The sequence below is a fragment of the Quercus robur genome, chromosome 8 (genome assembly GCF_932294415.1).
Source record: "Quercus robur chromosome 8, dhQueRobu3.1, whole genome shotgun sequence".
Classification (NCBI taxonomy): domain Eukaryota; kingdom Viridiplantae; phylum Streptophyta; class Magnoliopsida; order Fagales; family Fagaceae; genus Quercus; species Quercus robur.
This window is the reverse complement of record NC_065541.1, coordinates 4,651,011-4,673,680: the sequence shown is the minus strand read 5'-3', so window position 1 is coordinate 4,673,680 and position 22,670 is coordinate 4,651,011. Positions and strand designations below refer to the sequence as shown.

The 22,670-nt window shown below is 32.8% G+C and overlaps 2 protein-coding genes and 1 long non-coding RNA gene across 12 annotated transcripts in view; all 3 read right to left on the bottom strand.

The window, feature by feature from the left end:
• Positions 1-9,657, bottom strand: part of LOC126694260 (disease resistance protein RPM1-like) — a 47,896-nt gene extending 38,239 nt beyond the window's left edge. The window contains exons 1-2 of the mRNA XM_050390397.1: positions 9,567-9,657; positions 6,925-9,476 (exon numbers count right to left, since the gene is read on the bottom strand). Coding sequence (XP_050246354.1) covers positions 7,897-9,054 — 1,158 coding nt within the window. The 5' untranslated portion in view covers positions 9,055-9,476; positions 9,567-9,657 and the 3' untranslated portion in view covers positions 6,925-7,896. The remainder of the gene's footprint in view (positions 1-6,924; positions 9,477-9,566) is intronic.
• Positions 1-22,670, bottom strand: part of LOC126694253 (disease resistance protein RPM1-like) — a 397,275-nt gene that overhangs the window by 112,542 nt on the left and 262,063 nt on the right. The window lies entirely within an intron of this gene.
• Positions 16,370-20,810, bottom strand: LOC126697892 (uncharacterized). The gene is made up of 3 exons (XR_007646277.1): positions 20,584-20,810; positions 17,759-17,835; positions 16,370-16,788 (listed from the first exon to the last, which is right to left on the bottom strand). It is a non-coding gene; the product is annotated as an uncharacterized LOC126697892 (long non-coding RNA).

Below are 22,670 nucleotides of genomic sequence, written 5' to 3'. Positions count from 1 at the left end.
AATTTTTAAATATGTGAATAGTGCTGTGGGACCCATTTTTAATGAAAATTTTGCTAAAAAAAGAGGTTTGTGGGTCCCATAACTAGTGCACAGGACCCACTGAAAAAGCATAAATTTTGCTGAAAACGTGCTTCTCAAAAAAAAAAAAAAAAAAAAAAAAAAAACGCAGACACAATACTTTTCAGCACTATCCAAACGGATACTAAAAGGTTAAAAACCAAATTTACACAATTAAACTGTTAAGGACTAAATTGATAAGAATCAAATAAGTAGTTTGCCCATTATAAAATGTATATTTTAAACCTTTTTTTTTTTTACATATGAGTTAAAACTAATGATTAAAAATTACTATTTATCAAAATAGCACAAACCAACGTAAAACAAATTCGAATTAAAATATATTTAGTCTTCTTTAAACAAATTCAAATTTAATTATGTTTCATCTATTCCACAAAATCTTTTATTTGACATTTTAATTATTGATATTTATCTAAATATGTCAAATATTATTTAGTAAACTTTTTCATACCTAGCACTGATTAACGGCTAGTCTAACCAACACGTGCTAAACATATTAAAAGAAAAACTTTTATTTCAAAATATTGACAAGTTGAATATACTCTTTGCAAGTAGTCTTTTGGCTGAATATTGTTAAATTCGGAATTTATTTGCGTTATAGTCACTGTTTAAAGTTATTTAGGGAGTTGAGGAAAGAGAGTGAATTTCGGCAACGGTGTTGCCGAAATTCAACAAAAGTATGAGAGAGAAAGAGGAAAAGCGGGAGAGAGAAAATTTTGAATTACGGCAATGGCATCACCGAAATTCCTGCTGCCCAAACCTGCCCGAGAAATCAATTGTGGCAATGCCATTGCCGAAATAGGAAAAAAATAAATTTGTGGCAATTGTGGCAATGCCAGTGCCGAAAATGGGAGGAAAAAATAAAAATAAAAATAGTGGTTGTCAAAATCACATGTGAGGAATTAAAAAAAATGTGCTTAGTCTACAATATTTTTACAACAAATCACAGGTAATTAGTTATTATTAGTTCAAATTTGAATTTAACAGTGAAATTACTTTTTTAATCCAACAATAACAACCTACCACTTAAAATTTATTGTAAAAATATTGTAAAAATTGTGTGCACATATCATTTCTAAAAAAAAAAAAAAAAAAAGTGAAATTGAATTGTGGCAATGGCATTGCCAAAATAGGAGGGAAAAAAAAAATCCTCCTATTTCGGCAATGCCATTGCCACAATTCAATTCCACTTTTTTTTTTTTTTTTTTTTTGAGAAATGATATGTGCACACAATTTTTACAACAAATTTTAAGTGACAGGTTGTTATTGTTGGATTAAAAAAGTAATTTCAGTGTTAAATTCAAATTTGAACTAATAATAACTAATCACCTGTGATTTGTTGTAAAAATATTGTAGACGAAGCACATTTTTTTTTAATTCCTCACATGTGATTTCGGCAACCACTATTTTTATTTTTATTTTTTCCTCCCATTTTCGGCAATGGTATTGCCACAATTACCACAAATTTTTTCCCCTATTTCGGCAATGGCATTGCCACAATTGATTTCTCGGTCAGCAGGTTTGGGCAGTAGGAATTTCGGTGATGTCATTGTCGAAATTCAAAATTTTCTCTCTCCCGCTTTTCCTCTTTCTCTCTCATACTTTTGTTGAATTTCGGCAACACCGTTGTCGAAATTCACTCTCTTTCCTCAATTCCCTAACTAACTTTGAATAATGATTATAACGCAAATAAATTCTGAATTTAGCAATATTCAGCCAAAAGGCTCCTTTGCAAGATACAGATCACATTTAGGGTCCATTTGGATTGAACTTATTGTTGTTGAAACTGAAAACTGAAAACACTGTAGCAAAATAATTTTTGAATGTGTGAAAAGTACCGTGGGACTCATTTTTAATATTTTTAATGCGTGAACAGTATTGCTACAGTACGTGAACAGTACTAATACAGTGCATGAACAGTAATTTTTGTCTCTGCACAATAAATTTACTGTTCATGCACTGGAAAAAAAAAAAAAAAAAAAAAAAGACGGAAACATGAAAATGAAAACGTGAACGTTAGTTTCTGCTAAAACCAAATGCTCACTTAGACTGACACGACAACTTTATTTTTGCCTTTGAACTTCACCACTTGACCTTTTAAGAGCATCAGTAGTGGGGCTTGTATATGCCAAATGTTAGGAACATTTGAGATTTAAGCCCCAAAACTACTCAACAATGGGAAGGCTATATGCAATATGCCAATGCCAAATTTGGGATTTAGCTACAGTACCATCTCAAATGTAAGATGGTACTGTAGCTGAATGGTATAAAAAATAATAATTTTTTAATACTCTCAAACCGTTTTAAAACCCGGCAATTTCTCTCTCCTCTCTCATTTTTTCTCTTTCTTTTCTCTCTCTTCCTTCTCTGTTTCTCATCCCCTCTCTCTCTCGCCATTTTGAAGCTTCTCTCTTGGAGCTCACGCCGAATCACCAAGCTAAATCGGAGCTCACGCCTGATCGGATTTATAGATCGGCGTGGTGGCGAGGCTGGTGGCGCGGCTGCGATGGGCGTGGTGGTTGGAAGTCAGCGCGGTGGAGATCGGCGTGGAGACCGATGTGGAGCTCGGCATAGAGACCGGCGTTTGGTGGTGTTGACATGGTGGCTGGTTTCTAGGTTTGGTGGCCAGCGTTTGGTTGGTTGAGTTGCTATGGGTTTGCTGGGTTTGGGTCGAATTTGGGTGGCGTTTGGGTGGTGTTTGGGTTGGCGTTGGGTGGTTGGATTTAGGTCCGGTGGTTGTGATTTTTTCCGATGGGTTGGGGGATTTGTTCCGATGGGTTTGATGGTGGGTTTCGGTGTTTGCTGGGTTTGTTTGGGCAGAGGGTGGGTCTCCACCTTTTTCCTTCTCCGGCAACTCTTTCTCTCTTTCATTTTTCCTTCTTCGCGTGAGTCAACAAAATCAACTTCCTTCAAGCTTCCCAGTGGTGAATCCGCTTCCTTCGAGCTTCGGCGATGGTGGGTCTGGTTTTTGACCTTGGGTTGCTGTGTTTTTTTTTTTTTTTTTTTTTTTTTGTGTGGTGTTGATGGGTGGAGAGGGTGGTGGTGGTGGTGTTGACTGTTTTTTGACCGTGGTTGCAAGGTTTTCTTTTGACTGTTTGGTGTGTGAGACAAAAATATTGTGGGTTTTTTTGTTTCTGTTTTGGTTTGGGTGTTAGGGGAAATTCTTGATATAAACGAAAATTTGTGTGAATTAATGTGAAAGTTGATTGATTTAGATTTGAGGGAATGAACCCAATTTTTGTGAATCGTTTGTGTGTGTGTGTTGGCTCGATTGATTTGGAAATGGAGTCTGATTTTTTTAAATCGGTGTGGATCGTGGCGGGTCGTGGTGGGTTGTGGTGGCTCTGGGGCTGAGGATCGGTGGGTTTGGAGTTTTGAGTTAATCTATGGGTTTGATTTTGATTTTAATTTTGTTAATCTATGGGTTTCTGGGTTTGGATGGCCATGAGTTTGTGGCTGGTGTTTCTGGGGTTTCAAGAAAACAAATAGTTTGGGTATGTTCTTCGTGGTGGTGGTAGCAGCAGTTGGTTGTAGAGGTTATTTGGGTATTAGGTTTTTGTTTTTATTTGGGTTTTAGGATATATTATTTTATTTTGTAAAAATATTATTTTAATGAGTAGGATAGGAAAATAAAAGTTGGGATGTTGGGTATATTGAAAAATGGTATGGTATAAGTAATAAAGTAGCTTTTTGAGATGGTAAAATAAGATAAGATTTGAGATCCGGATGTGGATGCTCTAACAAGACTTGTATATGCTATATATGCTATTTTTTAGCATTGAAACTCAAGAAACCCACTCAATCAAACCGTGTATATGCTATTAAATATACAATCTTGCTACAGTACACTCTTATTTTTAAGAACGTACTGTAGCAAGATTGTATAATATTTTATTAATTTCTTTATTCTCTCTCCAGCTCTGTCTCCCACATCTCTCTCCTTTCTGATTTCTCTGGTTCTCTCTCAGTTCCTCATTGCCTCACAACAAGATCGTACGTTTGAGATTGGCTTGGTGGCGAGGAGAACGGCGTGATGGCGTGAGATCGGCGTGTTGTGTGTTTTCTTGTGGCGGTTTTTTGTGGTTCTTGTGGTGGTGGTTTCTTGGTGGTTCTTGCAATGTTTGGTGGGTGTTTGGTCCATCTGGGTTGAAGTTGGTTGTAGTGGTTGGGTTGCTGGTTGGTGGTCATCGGAGAGGTTGGGGTGGGTTTGGCTGCGGCATGTTGTGGTGGGTTCAGATCGGGGTTGAGGTTCGGGTTGGGTTGAGGTTGAGATCGGGGTTGCTGGAGTGGTGGGTTTTGTGGCAGTTTTGTGGTGTGTTTTGGCTGCGGTTTGTGCCGTGGTTTTTTTTTTTTTTATAAATATTTTGGTGGTTGGGGATTGAGGTTGTGGTTGGTGGTGGTGGCTGTAGCTGTGGCTGTGGCCGTGGTTAGAGGTGATGAGCTTGAAAAGCTCAGGCTATGGAGGTTTTAGAATTGTGTATTATGTAAAAGTGAAAAGGTTTCTAACTGTCTGGCTAATACTAATTTAACCAATGACAAATTACATTATTTAGTTAGCTATCATGAACTGTCTGGCAACCTACCAAGCTTGGTATGTTCAATCCATTCATCATCAATTCATTTCAGAATTTAAAGACGCTTATTTGCCAGCAGTAGTTTCAAAAGGCTGAACCTAAAGCCAAGTACCTAGGACTCCCTATATTCTTTAGTATAAATAAAATGCAGATTTTCTTTATTATTAATTTCTAATGTGGTAAAAAGGACTAAGCAAGAAATTGGGTCTGGAATGCTAAGGTATTAACGCAGGTCAGAAGAATTAATCTGCTGAGATTAATTCTTTCATACATGCCAATGTACCCTAATGAAAGGATACAACTTGGATTAGAAAATTGCAAAGATACTGTTAGCTGTCAAGATGTTCACTACACTAAGTAAATTTCGAGTAGGACCCTGCAGTGGCAATGAAAAGCTAATTTATGAACTCAACCATTGACAAGTTTTGAGAAAGAAACAAGGAAGATATATTTTATCAGACTCTAGGACTTGGAATGTAAGATTCAGATTTCATTGACAAAAATCAGGTTGTAAGATATTAAGGCTTTTTGGAGAGACACACATCCATAGTGTTTAATACTAATTGAACTGGTGTTGAGTTTATTGATTAGACGTGGACCAAAGTTTTTACCATTATGAACAGTGCATATGGCAAAAAATTTTAGTTTGATTTTTATTTAGATGGGTGAGTTAGATTTACTGAAATAGAATCACAATAAAAGAGGGTTCAAAATAAGATGCAAAAACAGAATTGACACAGCAAACACTAACCAAACATCAAAAACAGAACCTGAAATGAACTAGGCAGCAACACAACAACAGTGAAAACAACACACAGCAGAAATGGCAGCACCACACCAAATACAACATCTTAGTCTTTAAAGGAAGTAGAGGACACTCCCCAATCTGAACATAGAACCTTTTTTTGTTCATAACAGTTTTCTAATTTGTTTTTTCTTTGCATGATAAAGAAACCGCATACATATGTTTTTTGATAGGTCAGATGTCATACACATTTACATATAGTTTACTCTTTCACAAATTATACTCAAATGTCATTATATAGATTTTTTAGCCACATCAAAACCATTACATTTGTGCATACCAATGAAACACTTGGCGTACTTAAACCACTGTAATGGCAACAAATACAATTCAACTAAAACATCATTCTTTGAGTAGCATGAGTTCAAGAGGTTCAAATGCTTTTATACCGAAAAGATAACACAATTACAACAATACAATAACAAAGGCAGCAATGCAGGGTAGAAACAACTACTGATGTTCTGGTTGGTTAAGCACTTGAAAATCCTTGAAACATAGGCATTTGAAGCCTGACAGTAAGAATAATAGCAATATAAATAATAAATAAAATTTAATATAAAAATGTAAAAAGGAAAATGGTATATAATATGTGAGAGGGGGAAATGCAGTCTTACCAACTGCAATTCGTAGGCAAGTAAAACTTGATAGCTCAAATGTTTTTCCTATCACAATAAGAACTTGGTAATGTGAATTATAACATTAGTAAAAGAATTTTCTACAAATTTAGAAATTTGAGTAATGTTTGTTGTCCAATTGTTACTTCATTCTACTCACAATGATATTTGTAAAATTATTTATTAGTTTCAAGCTAATTGGTACAATAGAAACAGTTTAGTTAGAAATAGTAGTAGTATAAGAAAGAGGAAAAAACAGGGAGGATGGAAAGATTACAGTAACTATTCGGGCTGTTTTCTTTTATCTAAAATTTTCATTGTTATACCAAACAGAAACGACGTTTTTGATCTTTCTTTGTAACGTAATATTTTATGGTTATCTTATCTCTATCAAAGCTAAAAGATACTGGGTTGAGGCTGTTTGGTAACACAAAATGGTGGCTGTAATTGTATGTGTGAGAGACTTTGGTAATTTACCATATATGTAATAGTCTAACGGAAAATTGGGTGGGGACATAACTGTAATTTTTTGAAAGTGGTGCGGGCACTTTGGTCCTCTAGGAATCAACTTTGTAGACGCTTCAACAATTCTGAATCACCAAGCTTGTAGGTTTCGCAGTAGTTTCCATAAGTCCCATACCAGAAAGTGACAGAGTGAATATGTTTGACTTTTCCAAAATCAGGGCCTTCATTTGGTTGCAGACTAAGCACGAATTTGGTCGGCATATCATCAAATTGCAAAATTTTGAGGCTTTTCAGATGGTGGATGCCAGAGGGCACCTTTTTTAGCTGTGGGCATTCTCTAATTAGAAGCTTTTGAAGAAGAGGCAGGGCACCTTCATCTATTATCAACCTATTCAATCCTCCCAATTTTTGAAGCCCTAGATACTTTAGTTTCTGGAAGCCTCCTCCCTCAATGTGTAATTGCTCACCTGCGTAACCATCGTAAAGCGAAAGACGCATCAAATCAGGCAGAGCTTGAAGGACCTTTAATGGATCTTCCATTAATTTTGACCAGTTCAAACCAATTCTAACTATACTGTGGAGTTTCAAAATCCATTCTGGAAGCTTTTCTAGCCGCCCAGATAAGAAAAGAGTTTTTAAGAGGGGTGGAGGAGAAGACATTGATTGTAATTCAAGAACTTCTTCCTCACTTGTTGCCATGATTAACAATGACTGAAGGTGGCTCATTGTCTCTAGTACGGTGCACAAAGCTATCCCATTTTCTCTCTTCAATTTAGCAATCTCCAACTTCCTCAACTGTCCCAAACTCCCCAATTCTGTTCAAAGAGCATTGTTGTTGGCTTCAATCTTGAAAGCTTTTGTAAGGATTGTAAACGCTCAATGCCACTGGGTATCTTTACTGCTTGTCTAAAATCAATATTGTATTCTACATCATTGTCTTCAATGTATGCCGCAAGATACCGTAGCTTATGGAGCCTACTGATCTCTGGTGGTAGTTCAGACACAAGGGAACGTTTCAAATCCAAAGTCTCTAGGTAGTGCAGTTTACCTATCGATTTAGGAAGCATTTTCACTTTTGTATCTCTAAGGCTTAAATATCTTAGATGAAATAGGTTTCCGACTTCTTTAGGCATGTAATCAATTGGAGCACCTTCAAAATCCATTGTTCTCATGAGCTTGAAATTTGCAAAACAAATAGTAAAAAAAGAATTGGGTACTTTGTCTAATCCAAAAATTAGAATAGAACGAGTATGGGAATTAGAAATACTATGCAATGGAGTATTTACATTGTTCATAATTGAGAGACGTCGAGCAATTTTGTTGAAATTTGAGTAGTTCTGAATTGAGACTAAACAAAAATTCAACTCCTCTGACCTTGAAAGAATGATCTCACGTGATATATCATGAACTCGACAAAATCTATTTTGCCAACTACATCAATCTTTACCACTTGAACCAAGCTTCTATGAATGAGTTGATTCAAGTAGGCTTGTGCAAGTTCTTCCAATGTTAATCCTTGCTTTTCTTTTACAAAGCCCTCAGCTATCGAAAGTCGAATTAGTCTTGCACAATTTATGGAGTAATCCTCTGGAAACATGCCTAAATATAGGAAACAAGCTTTGAGGTAGTAAGGTAAATCATGATAACTAAGCGATAGAATTTTAAGGATACTTCTTAGACGTAAATTAGTGTCTAACTCCAAACTAAGACTATCATAAAATTTACTCCACTCAGAGACAACCTTGTCTTTGCTTGACAAAAGAACGCCTATAACTACAATTGTAAGTGGCAAACCTTCACATCTTCCAACTATTTTGCATGACGGCTCAACTAGTTCACGGGGACAATTGCCCTCTTTAGCTTGGAACACCTTCTTGTAGAATAGTTCCAAAGCTTTATCTGAAGTTAGAGGTAAGTGCTTGTGCACATAACACAATGAAGATTCATTGTGAGTGGGAGCAACATCCTCATTTTGAGTTGTGATTACAATTCCACTACCTTTGTCATTATTAGGTAAGGCAAGTTTTATATGCTCCCAAAACTCTATATCCCATAAATCATCAAAAACAACTACATACCTTTGTTCAAGTAAATATGGCTGCAATACCTCAATGAGCTTTACCTCTTCCATTGTGTTAATTTCTTTAGGTGCAGACTCCTTCCTTGCCTCATAGAACTGTTTTATCATGTTTCTAAATAGCTCTTCCATCTTGTATGATTTAGACACAATGATCCAAGCACGACAGTTAAAGTGTGCAACCACCTTCTCATTATAATACACTTTCTTGACAAGAGTAGTCTTGCCAACACCACCAATGCTGACCACTGTAATCACAGTGCGATTAGATGGTCTTTTTACTAGCCAGTTCATCAATTTGTTCCTATGAGATCCAATGCCCACAACCTCAGTTTCCTCAATGAAATGAGCTACAACTCGAGGGTCATGCCATGGAGCACTTCCAGTGTCACTGCTAGGTTCCCTTTGATCTATAGTGTTAAAGTGAAAACCTACAGCCATCTCTCTTTTCCTTGAGATTGTTGCTGATATGTTGAATCTTAGAGGCTATCACATTTCTTGCTTTCAATTTTATAGTAAATTGAAAAGCCTTGTGGAGAAAATGGAAGCATTGCTTTCGCCTGTAAGGTTGTTTTACAAAATGAAGTATGTATTCATCAATGACATCTTCTATTTGAAAAGCTTCTTCCCTCACCTGTTTCACCCAAGTTTTCAAAACGTTGTTCACCTCTTCCTTCTCAGCCCTTGTATCTGCATCCTTCAGGAAAGACTGAATCATCTCCAATTCATCTTTCATGCATGCAACTTTGTCATGAATACCCTTCATCAATCTTGCTTCTTGGACTAATAAAGGGACCAAGTTCTCCATAACTAAGCCGACTGCACTTTCTGCCATTTCTCCTCCCTTATTAAATTAATGGCCACTGTAAATTGCAAATGAACCAACTCAGTGCCAAATGAAACAAAAATAAAATCAAAACTGAAATAAATTCGCCTATGTTTTACACTATTACCCTGTGAGTAGGAGGGTCACAGTACTTGCTCTGTTTCACAGTATTCCCTTGTGAGCAGGAAGGTCAAGGTCCTTTGTCTCCTTAATAACTTTACAAACACACACGGAAACATATGTTACGTAATAAAAATAATATTTAATGAATTTAATTATAATCGCAATTAAGTTTTTATTTTTTTTTAAAAATTAATATATATATATATAGGCCCTTAACATAGCCACAAATGTTTCAAAAATTTTAAGGTTTCTAGAACTTGACTTTCTCTAAACCTAGGATTTTGTAAATTCTAGATAGGTTGTTCATTGTTGGATTGTTGTTAATAGTTGTAGTACATTCCAGAATTTATTTCTCTTTCGTATTAATTTAGATGTTAATTTTTGGGACTAGGAACAAACCTAGCGATTTGGAGCTTTGTGCTTTAAAGTTAAAGGCAATTGTCCCTAGATCTTACTGACTCTGTTGTTTTGGCCATGGTGGTTGGGATGTAAATTGTAAGGTGTAAAGTCGAGTATAGCACATCCTTTTGTTGTACAATTGGTTAAAGTAGTTGTAAATTTGTGTGATGTGTCATTGTGTCAGACAGTTTCAGAAAAATAATTGACATATTTTAATTAATATTCATAAGTAAAAATTTAAATAAAGAATGTATAAAAAAGATTAAACATCAATATCTTTGAAGAAGACAAAAGGCAATTTAATATGAATTTGTTCAGTTTTGGTTTGTTTTATTTAATTAAAATTGTGATTTCTAATTAGTTTTAACTGAAATATAACAAAAACCCAATTATATAAGTTGATGAAGAAAAATATAGACTTTCTTGTAACAACATAATTAAGAAATAGTCAACAACAAATCTAATACCTCCATAAGATTAATAGTGTAATTATGATACATGGGTTAGTAAAAAGTCATATGTAAACTAATAAATTTTAATAACATTGAAAGTAGACAACAAAAAAGAACAAAATTTACTTCAAGTTTTGTAATAATGCACATTTTGTAAGGCAAAATTTTATTAAAACTAAAAATTCGGTAGTTAATTTTAATAAGTGTAGTATTCAAATTTCTGGAAACTTTTATAATAGAGTTTACTTATAGCACTCAAATAGTGAAAGCACGTAATGTAATAACCTTTTTGTTGAGTCACATTGCAAACACGCGTAAAAAAACAACTTTTTTGTTTTTTTGTTTTAAAAAAAACATTATAACTGTACACCCTTAATGTGATGGTCATTCCACAAGTATATATAAATGCTTATGAGGTGTGGGGGGTAAGGGCCGGAGTTTAAATCTCCAAGGAGGAGTTTTACACACATATACACTTAGATAATTCTAGAGTAGAATTTCTATCTTGTATTAAAAAAAAAAAATTTATGGTAGATTATTAAAACATATAAAGTAAATAATGAATTTATTCTTAAATTCTTAACATTTTTGGTTAGTTGAAATAGTTTTCCTAAAATTCGTGAAATTCTGGTAAAAAATAGCTTCTCTTCAAGCAAATTAAAAAATAGCTTCTCTTCAAGCAAATTATGTTAATAATTTTAATATGCATATGATATTCCATATGAAAAAAGTACAATGTACCACATGTAACATTTTGCATTTAGTCATTCAATGCAACACCAATGTGTAATACACAACATTTATTATATAGTTTTTTTTCGAAAGATGCAAGACTTAATCTATTATCATATGTTAACTAAAGAAAAATATTTTTATAATATAATTAAATTGAATGATAAAATAAATAGTAAAAGTAAAAGAACAAAAACTAATTTAAGATACATGATGAAAGCAAAACATATATTTAAGGCCAATTTTTTTTAATAACAAAAAAAAAAAAAACGATAATAGATTATAAAATAAGGGAAATGCTAACAAATGTCCTGAGGATAATGATTAACAATTCATTTAAAGAAATTTTTTATGGAAAAAGAAAAAAAACAATTAATGTTTTAACAACTTTCTTTATTTCCCATAAAAGTGGTGTTAGAACTTTCTTAAAATAGATTATTAACCATAACCCATAAAATAAAAGGGTAATTACACTCCCTTTTCTTAAGATTTGGGGAAATGACACTCCCCCCTAAACCTAAAGGGAAAAAATTTTGTTTGAAAAATACCATTAACTCTCATAAAAGAAGTTTTATTTCACATTTTTAACATTAAAAAGTTATGGGATAATTAAACTCCCCTCCAAGGTTTTGAGAAATGACACTCAACTCCAAATTTGAAGGGAAAAGTATTAAAATATTACCCCCTTGACATCCATTTGACCAAACTTTGTTAAACTAATATTAAAAATATTGTGTACTAACATGCCCTTTACTTAATGTTAGGTTTCCAAAATTACCCTCAATTTCAAAAATAAAGTCCATTGTCTTACATTTTTAATTAAAGTGTATTTCAAAATATTAAGTATAACTTTTGCTTTTTTTTTTTTTTTCCAACTGGCTATGGAGAGATTTGTTATTACAAGTGTTTTGGTACTTGATCATTTTAGCATTTTTATTCTAAATTTATTACTTTTGTTTTTTACAAATTGTGGTTATACTTTTGTAAAGAGATGCTTAAAGAAATTTATAATATTTTGTTATTAATATACAAAGAAAGGGAGAGGTGGGGGTGGGGGGGGGGGGGGGGGGGGATTAATTTCTTCAAACCTCAAGTGAGGGGAATTTTTTTTTTCCCTTCAGATTTAGGGTAGAATGTCATTTTCTCAAACCTTAAGAAAAGGGAGTGTTATTGTCCCAAAAATTATTTGAAATATTTTTTGTTTTAAGAGAACTATTTCATGATTCACATTTACACATTACAAAATTACATCATATAACTAGTAACACTTATATTAAGCGACATGGACATGTACAACCTTTTCTTCTAAATTTAGAAGAAAAGGTATATGGTAGGTTTTGTTTCTAAAAAAAAAATGGTAGTTTATTATTATTATTTTTTGGAAAAACAAATTTTTAAAAACTTTTGATAGTAGATTGTTAAAAAGAGTAATATTTTTTAAACTCTTTGAAATTTAAGAGCTTCACATCAAGGGCAGTTCAACTATACAGGCAAGTCAGGCCATTTCTGTAGTGACCCAAAAAAGGGGGTCTTGCATTTCATGGAATTCCACATCGCCTAGGGAAACACATGAGAATGTGTTTATAAGGAATAACCTCCCTTCAATGTGTAGAGGCCTTTTCCCCCTACTGCTGTGTGCTTTAAGGGAGAACAAAACCGTGAGGGGTATGGGCCCCAAAGCGGATAATATTTACATAGTTGGGGCGGGGTCGTTATAGATGGTATCAGAGCCATGCCCTAAACGGAAGTGTGGGCCCCACATGCGAGAACACGTGTGCCCGTAAGGGGGGTGAATTGTAGTGACCCAAAAAAAGGGGTCTTGCATTCCATGGAATCCCACATCGCCTAGGGAAGCACATGAGAATGTGTTTATAAGGAATAACCTCCCTTCAATGTGTAGAGGCCTTTTCCCCCACTGTTGTGTGATTTGAGGGAGAACAAAACCGTGAGGGGTATGGGCCCCAAAGCGAACAATATCTACATAGTTGGGGCGGGGTTGTTATAGAACATGTGCTTCTCTAGGCGATGTGGGATTCCATGAAATGCAAGACCCCCCTTTTTGGGTCATTACAATCCACCCCCTTTACAGGCACACGCGTCCTAGTGTGTGGGGCCCACACTTTCGGCTAAAGCATGACTCTGATACCATCTGTAATGGCCCCACCCTAACTGTGTAGATATTGTCCACTTTGAGACTCATACCCCTCATGGTTTTGTTCTTCCCCAGGTTGCGCTGGGGAAAAGGCCTCTACACATTGAAGGGAAGTCATTCCTTATAAACACATTTCCATGTGCTTCCCTAGGCGATATGGGATTCCATGGAATGCAAGACCCCCATTTTTGGGTCACTACAATTTCCTATGTCCCCATATAAAAGAAGGCACCCTCTATTAATTAATTAATATAATTTATTCTATTTATTTATCTTACATTTTAATTAAGATTGCTTCAAAAAAAATTTTAAGGCCTCTCTATTGGCCAATAGAATGCATTGTCTATCAAAATGCAACAACTATATCCAAAACACATAAGTATTTTTCAATTAAATAAGTCTAGGTACATATATAATTTCTCAAAAATTCACATCAGCTTAAGTGACAAGCTGTTAATTGTGAGTAAAAAAAGCAATGTTAGTAGCAAACTCAAATAAGAACCTATAAAAGCTTGCTCAAAAGTTTTCTCAATTGTTGAGAAAACTTTTGTATAGGTAGCATTGCTCTTTTTTATTAAAGGTGAAGAGACAAGATTAGAGCCTCATTTATCCCACTTTTTATCTCTTTATTTCCACTATTAAAGCCTCAAAATTTTGTCTTACCTATGTACTTACTATCACATCATATATTTTGAACAAAATTTATCACCTTCTCCACACACATTTAACGGTTGAGAGATACTACGTCCACAATATTTTTACAATATTTTTACAACAAATCACAGGTGATTAGTTGTTATTAGTTTAAATTTGAACCTAACACTAAAATTACTTTTTTGTCCCAACAATAACAACTAGTAACAACCTACCATTTAAGATTTGTTGTGAAAATGTTGTGGACATATCATTTCTCTTAATGGTTAACGCCTTCTCTTTACCAATTATAACGTGGGTTGATCATGTGATACATCAATCCACGTTTATTACTTTGTTACAATTTTTTTTAACTTAATTAGTTTTTTTAAACAATGTTTTTTAATTAGTATTAACTTTTACCGTTTGTACAATATTTTTGGCTACTGATTGGCAGGTTTGGGGATTTATATATATATATATATATATATATATATCAGGATTAACGCAAGACTAGGGCTAAGGTTTCAATTAGATAGGTTGTGTGGGTATTGGGGATAAATTTGTCTTACTCAAATATTTAATCCATGTGTGTTAATCATTGTGAGCCCACATATCCATTTTTAAAAAAATAAAATGGTTAATTTAGTCTAAGTGTAATACCATATTAGCACTTTTTGGGCTACATTGGACATAAACAAACGGACATAGACAAAAAGATGAAAAGTAGAACATTTTGCAAAATTTAGAGTTGAAAAATAAACTATTATGAAAGTTAGTTAGAGGACATAAATTATATATTACCCATATTATTGTTATTATTATTTGAGAAACCAATTATTATTGTATAATTTTAGGTCCATTTTAAATTGGAGACTTTAGGTGTAAGGCTAATTGTCCTTGGCCTACAAACAGTATGTTTTAATTTACACGATTATTTTAGCCACCATAAGAGTACTTTAATATTAATTTAATTTTTAATAATGATAGAAAAATGCACGTGACGGACACCTATGCTTCGACTTGAAATAGATTATACCTGAGACAATTCTAAGGTTTTTCCGTTTTAAGAGTGAGTTGAAAATAAGGGAGGTTTTTTTTTTTTTTTTCAGTAGAACGATTTAGATTTAGATCTGACCTGAGCTGACGAAGAAATATGGCTGCAGGTGATTCGATCTATTTTTGTTTGAGGGATGGATATAGACAAAAAGAGCCACACAGTGCTATTGAAGAGAAACAGAGACATGGGATTTCTCTATCAATTGCTCCAAATTTATAGAAACCAAATTAAGATGTAAAGAAAAATTCCAAAACCAAATAAGACGGCAAGGAATTTTTCTTATGTAAAGAAGCAAAGCAAAGCAAGGTAAATTAAAAGTAAAACCTCTTGATGCTCTCATTTTTCTTTTATTTTTGTAGTTTTAATAATTTTTCTGTGTTAAGGAGCTTCTGAGTCTTCATTCTATACACAAATCTGTCTTTTAATTTTGAATACCTTCTCCCCTCTCCCGATGTGTGTGTTAAAAATACATAGTATTCTTAAAAAAAAAAAAAAAAATTGAAGTCTGTACATAAACGTTAGTCTATAGCTCTGGACTTAATAGTGCTCAACAATGGACATTATGCTCTCACTCCATAGCCTAACCCAACTCGAAATTCATCCCAATTTAGAAGGCCCGGACTCCATTTAAAATATAATAGTAACCAAAAAGAATAAACAGTCATCACCGCCCTTGTAAATCCGATAATTTTCCCTGTTTATTCTTTTATGTATAGAATATAGATTTCAGCTTTTATATATTACTAGTGTTTAACCCGCGCGATGCGCGGGATCATTTAAAATCTCATAAGTATAAGAAAATACAGGTAATTGCTTTAAATATATGTTATACATTGTTAAGACTCTTAGTCATTACAACTCTATTTTTGATGGTATTTACGAAGGATCCTGACATATTAAATTGAAATAAACAGACATGTTTTTCACTGTATAACTAACCCTCCTAAAAAAATAAGAGATCAAAATGATAACCTGTGTATAGCTATAAAAATGGTTTCATTAGAAGTAATAAAGTTGTAAGAATTAGATATCTTTATATTTCTTTTAAAATAAAAAGGAAGAGAGGAAAAGAAATGGGAAGAAAAATTTAGATTGTTATATTTATATATCTGAACCATGGCATACTATTTCAAAAAAAAACTTGTTTTAACTTATTATATTTCTTAGGTAAAACTCCATAGTGTTCCATTAAGCAATTGAGAAGGAAAAATAGCACAATTGACATTATAAGGAAAATTTTGATGTATTCAAGCAGATATATAACTGATCCAAACAGCCATAATACAATTATATACACTATATTGACTTAGTTGAAAAATTAAAGTAACCAAAAAAATAGAGATGTAGTAGCTGAACACACATAACTTTTTACTTTACAATAACAGAACAATAGGGGAAAATCTATTTATTTTAATAAAGCAAATCCTGTTGTCTACATTCTTCATTCAGCTTATACACTTTGAAATCAACCATTTTGGGACCATCACAGTGTCTAATATACCAAATTGTGAAATATAATTACATTTTATAGTAATGCTGTTCTAATCTGTCAGCTTTATTCAGTACATTGAGTTTACTCTTCTAAAGGAAAAAATATAATAATTAACAATACTATGAAATACATAAAGACTTGTAGAGTAAGGTAGTATATACAATAGAGTTCATTTTTTTTTCTTCTTTGTAGCAATTTGCTTAGTACTTTTTTGACGTTTTTGAAGCATTTGGAGCGGCATTCTTTCAGGTCTTTGAACAGATGTTTCTCCTATTTCTATTTTTTGATTGGCTATGTACACTAACACTAAGATACACACAATAAAAATAAATAGGTAAACAAAATAAATAAAGCTAACAACAACATTTAAAAAAGCCTCCCAATAAATTGAGTGTAATAGTCTGAGCAGTACAAAAATTAAAAGAAACAAAGACTTATAAGCATTCTAGTAAATTAAAGACATATATCAATAAGGAAATAACAATAAAATTTACATTAAAAACTCAGTAATTAACATTAAAAATAAAATATTTTACTTACTAAAAATTATAAAATAATTTTACTCCTCAAACATTCAGTTCTTAAACCATCCATCTTACAAAACGTAAAGACAATCAGAAAAGAAAAGTGAGATAAACGAAGAACCCAAGAAATGGATCTAACAACCATATATAAAAGAAAAGCCAATAGGAAATAAGAAAATGTTATTCTAAATAAGAACCAAGTAAAAGCATTGTTAAATATTATGTGTAAATAATTAAAGATTATAACTTTTTTTTTTTTAGAAAATTAAAGATAATAACTTGAGGCCAAAACATTGAGTGAAAGAGAATAAATGTCCGGATTTTAATTCAATTCCAAATAACAAAAAATAACGTTGAGGATGTGAAATAAGAACTGAAATTAATGATTACATAATCATCACAAATAGAAATTCAAATCCTTCAAAACCAACATAATGTAATCATTGAGCTACACTGAATAGTAAAATACCCAAAAACTGATCCACATATCTTAAGAAATAGGATTGGATGATTTGCAAGTTTTGGCAAGTAACAAAAATTAAAAAGTGAAGTTCCAAACTTTAAGAAAAATAAGACAGACAATACTTTTACAGGTCAATTTACTGAAGAAAAAAAATTTAATTGAAACCAAATACTTCAAAAACAATTCTGACTATATTGTGCAGGGAAAAAATTAATTCAAACCCAAAGACATCACATGAAAAAAACGTAACCTAAAAAAAAGAGAGAGACAAAAGGAAAGTCAGGCTAACCTAAACCTTTCAATATGATTCGGTATCTCTTCTTGCAAAATACTAAACCATCGTATCTGGTAGAGAACCGCGTAAATCTGTAAAAGAAGAGAGATGAAGAGAGACTATAAAAGAAGCGGATGCAAACATTATAATATGGTTTGAGTTGCAAAAAATATGAAAGATTGTTTTACTTTTTAATAATCTATTACCTATTTCTAATATGATGATGGTAAAGAATTTGGCTTCCATTAGCCAAGGATATATATAAATAAATACTTAAAGCACATCAAACAGTAAAACTTAAAGCAAAATTTACAATATATTTTGTAAATAAAACATAATAGTTCAATGTCATATGACCAGTGACTTTTATGAATAAGTAAACTTAGTATATATTTACACCCATTCAAAATAACAGAAACAGCCAATAGCCTAAGGTAAATTGTAATTGCCAACTTCTAAATTTTAGTATGTATTTAGTGCTTTAAATTAATTCCATGAGAAAACAAAGAACCATAAACTTTGCATATGAAAAAGAATCCAACAAATTTAGACAATATTTATACATTTTGGTGAAAACAGATTCAGTTCTTAGGAAATATTATCTTGAACAACATTGAACAAACAATTTTAATTTTAATCAAATGTTTGATACCCCTTTGCAGCTTCACTTTTGTGGTCATGCCACATTGGCTGCTGCACATACAATCTTTGTAAGTATTCTACAGTATGAAACTCAAAGAAAAAGAGGTGTGCTCCAACCAAACATGGTCTACTAAATGAATTACAAACAATTTCTGTCAATTCAATAGTAATTACATTCATTGTTTTATAAATGAAAATTCACCTACCAGCAACCATAAAGTTACAACAACAAAAATACATTACACTTTCAGATTTCAAAATCTTACAATCCAATCTAACCAACAACACAAATATACATCAGAATTGAATCTCACACCAAATACCCAAAACAAAATCAATTATAACCCAAACACCTTAGGTTTTACGAATCAAGTTTGTACCCATATAAAATTATATATATGGCAAGCCACAGTATCCGAAACTTGAATTAATATATCACATCAATCACAGCACACAGATTTATCGAACAATAGTTCTTAAACGAAATTATGCAGGAAAATTCCTGTAGAAATTTGAACAATCAATTTTCACAACAAAGCACCAAAAGGGGAAAAATGAACACAGAGAATTGATGCGTATATTTCGTCCAATTTTCACAACAAAGCACTCCAAAAAGGTAGAATGAAGACACAGAATATTCTGTAAATTGACGGAAACAGGGGAAACTTATCCCGAAATCACAGAGAAGTTTCAAAACCGAATCAAAACAACAAAAACTCATACAGAGAAGGAGAGAAAGTGAGGTGATTCCAAGATTATATTCCTAACAGATTATATTCCAGCTCAAACACAATAAAATGGCACATTTATTCATGACCAATTTGCGGTTAGATCCTATCCAGAAAAGAAAAAGAAAAAAAAAAAAAAAAACTGCAGTTAGAAAACATTGAGCAAAAGAATTAAAATTAAATCTATAGTCAACTAAAATTTAGCAAAAAAAAAAAAAAAATTGCTATAAGTTTAAGAGAAGGGCTGTCAAGGCCCTTAAATGCCAACAACTGGCTCCTCTTTCATTTCCTAGTGAGTTTTAATTTTAATTTTTTGTACTCTTCCCTCACCTTCACTAATTAGTCACATAATAGATAATCTTCATTTTGATGTTGGCCCATATGCTTAATAAACTTTGTCATAATCTATGTTTTGAAGTTTGGTTTTACTCCCCATTTGTTCAATTCCTTCCTCTCTCCCGACAATAGTTCCTCCAATGTTTTCTAACTTAAAAGTAAAACCTTGAATGTACCCATCTATTTTAAGTTCCAGTTAAGTTCTCAAAATCTCTTTTTTTAAGATTTTCTTTTCCCATAAAACTTTTGCACTCATAGTCTTATTTGTGTTGCTGTTAAGGAAATCTTTGTTCTAAATCAAAGCAATTGCACAAAGCAATTGCAAATGGAAAAGAGATTTCATTGAACAATGAAACAAAGAGGAAAATTTAAGCTATCATACCTTTCATTTTATTGTAGAAAACCCAACGGTAATTCTTCTATTAGAGAACCCAGTAACTTTTCTGGTAGGGAAAAAATTAAATTAACAATTGAGATAAATGACATTTGAAAGTTTGAGAAGATATTCTAACTACCCATGAGGCGTTCAACAAAACCAAACGATGCCAACAAATTGCAGTTGGCAGTACTTACGAAAATTTTTTTTTTTTTTTTTTTGGGATAACGATAAAAATTTTATTTGATAAAAGGGAAATACATGTACAAACACAACAACCTTGTAAGCATAAATACAGGGGAACAAAGACCTGTTCTGCCGAAAACAAAATATGCAACAAAATAAATACAGCCCATGGACATAGAATACAGAAACAGCAACAGATATTACAATTATCCCCTGTAAGCACAAATTATGCAGATAATCCTGAACCTGTTCTACAGAAAACAAAATATGCAGCAACAGAAATACAACCCGTGGACATACATAACAGAAACAACAACAATAGTTCTTAAACGAAATTATGCAGGAAAATTCCTGCAGAAATTTGAACAATCAATTTTCACAACAAAGCACCAAATGGGGAAAAATGAACACAGAGAATTGATGCGTATATTTCGTCCAATTTTCACAACAAAGCACTCCAAAAACGTAGAATGAACACACACAGAATATTCCGTAAATTGACGGAAACAGGGGAAACTTATCCCGAAATCATAGAGAGAAGGAGAGGGAGAGGGAGAGAGAGAAGAATGTACCTGGAAAACTCAAAAGGGGATAGCGATGATCAATCGAATCTCCAGTGTGGCGCAAGTAATTTTTTTTTTTTTCCTCCTAGCGGAGTTTGATGTGAAGAGATCGCCTCTATCGTAGTACGGCTAGGGTTTTTTTTAGAGAGAAAAAAGTTAAGAAGACTGATGTGAGGAGGGTAGGATTTTTCCCTTTTTCCCTTTCTCTGTATCGCAATATTGGCATTTTTTTTTTTTTTTAAAGAAAGAGAAAATATTAAGTGGTCTAAAGAGATCGGCAGATATTTTAAAATTTCTACGTTTTTTTTTTTCTTTTAACAGTTTTTTTTTTTTTTTTTTGTTAATATAAAAAATTACAGCCAAACGGTGTTAATATTTTGAAAACAATATAATGTATCGCTTTTTAAACTTACACATGTCTGAATTTTAAGTAGGGACTTTTTCTATTTGTCATTACTTCCTTAATTTTAGGAACTCATTTTCTCTCAGCTTCTGCTATTATATATATATAGATATAGATATAGATATAGATATAGATAATAGATAGATATTGTATATATATAACAACCATATCCACAGTTGAAGAAGAAATCATTACAACGCAAATTAAAACAACCTAAAACTAAAACTAAAGAGAATATAAACCCTAGCAAAGCCATAGATAATTAGATTCTAACAATTATAAGTAGAAAATAACAAGGATTATTGTAGACACAATCAAAATGTAAGATGAGCAAATTAGACCAGACTTGAGCTGAGGAAGAAAATGTGGTCTCACTTGAAAACACCCGGTGGAAACCGTAAACTCCACTCCCTCGTAAGTCGTACCCCTGTGCGTGGATACAACTATTCTAATTAATTATTTAATTAATTATGACGTCATCACGGTTCGATCCTGGTTCGACCTCAAAAACCTTGAACCTCTCCCTTTAACGGTTCAATGAACAGTCCAAGTCTGAAAACCTTGGATATGGGTGCAGGTGATTGAATAGTTGTAGTTTTGATAAAGGGATAAAGAAGAAAGAACAGCACAATGCTATAGAAAGGAAACAGAGACGTAGAGTTTCTATATCATTTGGTCCAAATTTATAGAAACCAGAGATGTAAAGAAATTCCAAAACCAAATATGAAGGCAAGGAATTTGTCTTTTACGTAAACAAGCAAAGCAAAGCAAAGCTTATGACTCTGAAATCTTTGTTTCTCAATAGTTGAAATGGGTTATCGATGTTGAGCTTATGTATCGGGTTAATTGTGTGATTGGTTTTTCTGTTTTAAGGTCTGAGAGATTGTTTTGATTTAATGGTTATCTCAAATAAGAGCAAAGGGTTTCTCATATTATAGCATTAAAATAAAACGCGGCCTTTTCCAATGTTATGTTCTGAGCGATCCTTTAGAAACACAAAAATATGACTTATGAGTGTTTTAATTTTTTAGATAGAGTTTTAACCTATGACGTATGTGATTTTTGCTCTTTATCGTTAGACCAAAACACCAATCAGTTTTTAGTACAATCAGGAATTAAACCTCAGATCTTTTATTCAACCATTAGATCTCTTATGAGTGTTATGTTAGGTGGATTGGCGCCAGGCAGTTTGTACTTAGGAGCATTCATATGAACTTTGGGGCAAAAAAAGTGGACTAATTTAGATAGGATTTGATATTTTTCAGTTGATTTATATGATTTACAGCTTTCATGATGTCTCAAGAATTGAATTTTATTGCTTGCTGTGATTTTCACATTATCACATGGATTTTTGATTGAATGTGGAATGTGCAAAAGTTGAGAGCTTTCAAAGTGTTTGACTATAAGAATGCTATGGTTTTATGCCGATGAGTAATGATGTTATTCATTTGTCCTCTCTCTTTTTGATTCGAAAGATTACACACGCATCATTGGGTCTTTAACCCACGATTTAATCCAAAACTTGATGTAATTAATGTATAATGGTGCAGGAAAAAAACTGTTCCCTTATTTTTGGTATGCTTTTAATTCTAATTTATATGAATTTAATAATACTGATAATTTTTTTCATATAACAAGCAACCTTAGTTAATATAAAATTGTGTTTGTCTGTCTGTTTGGTGTATAACATTTG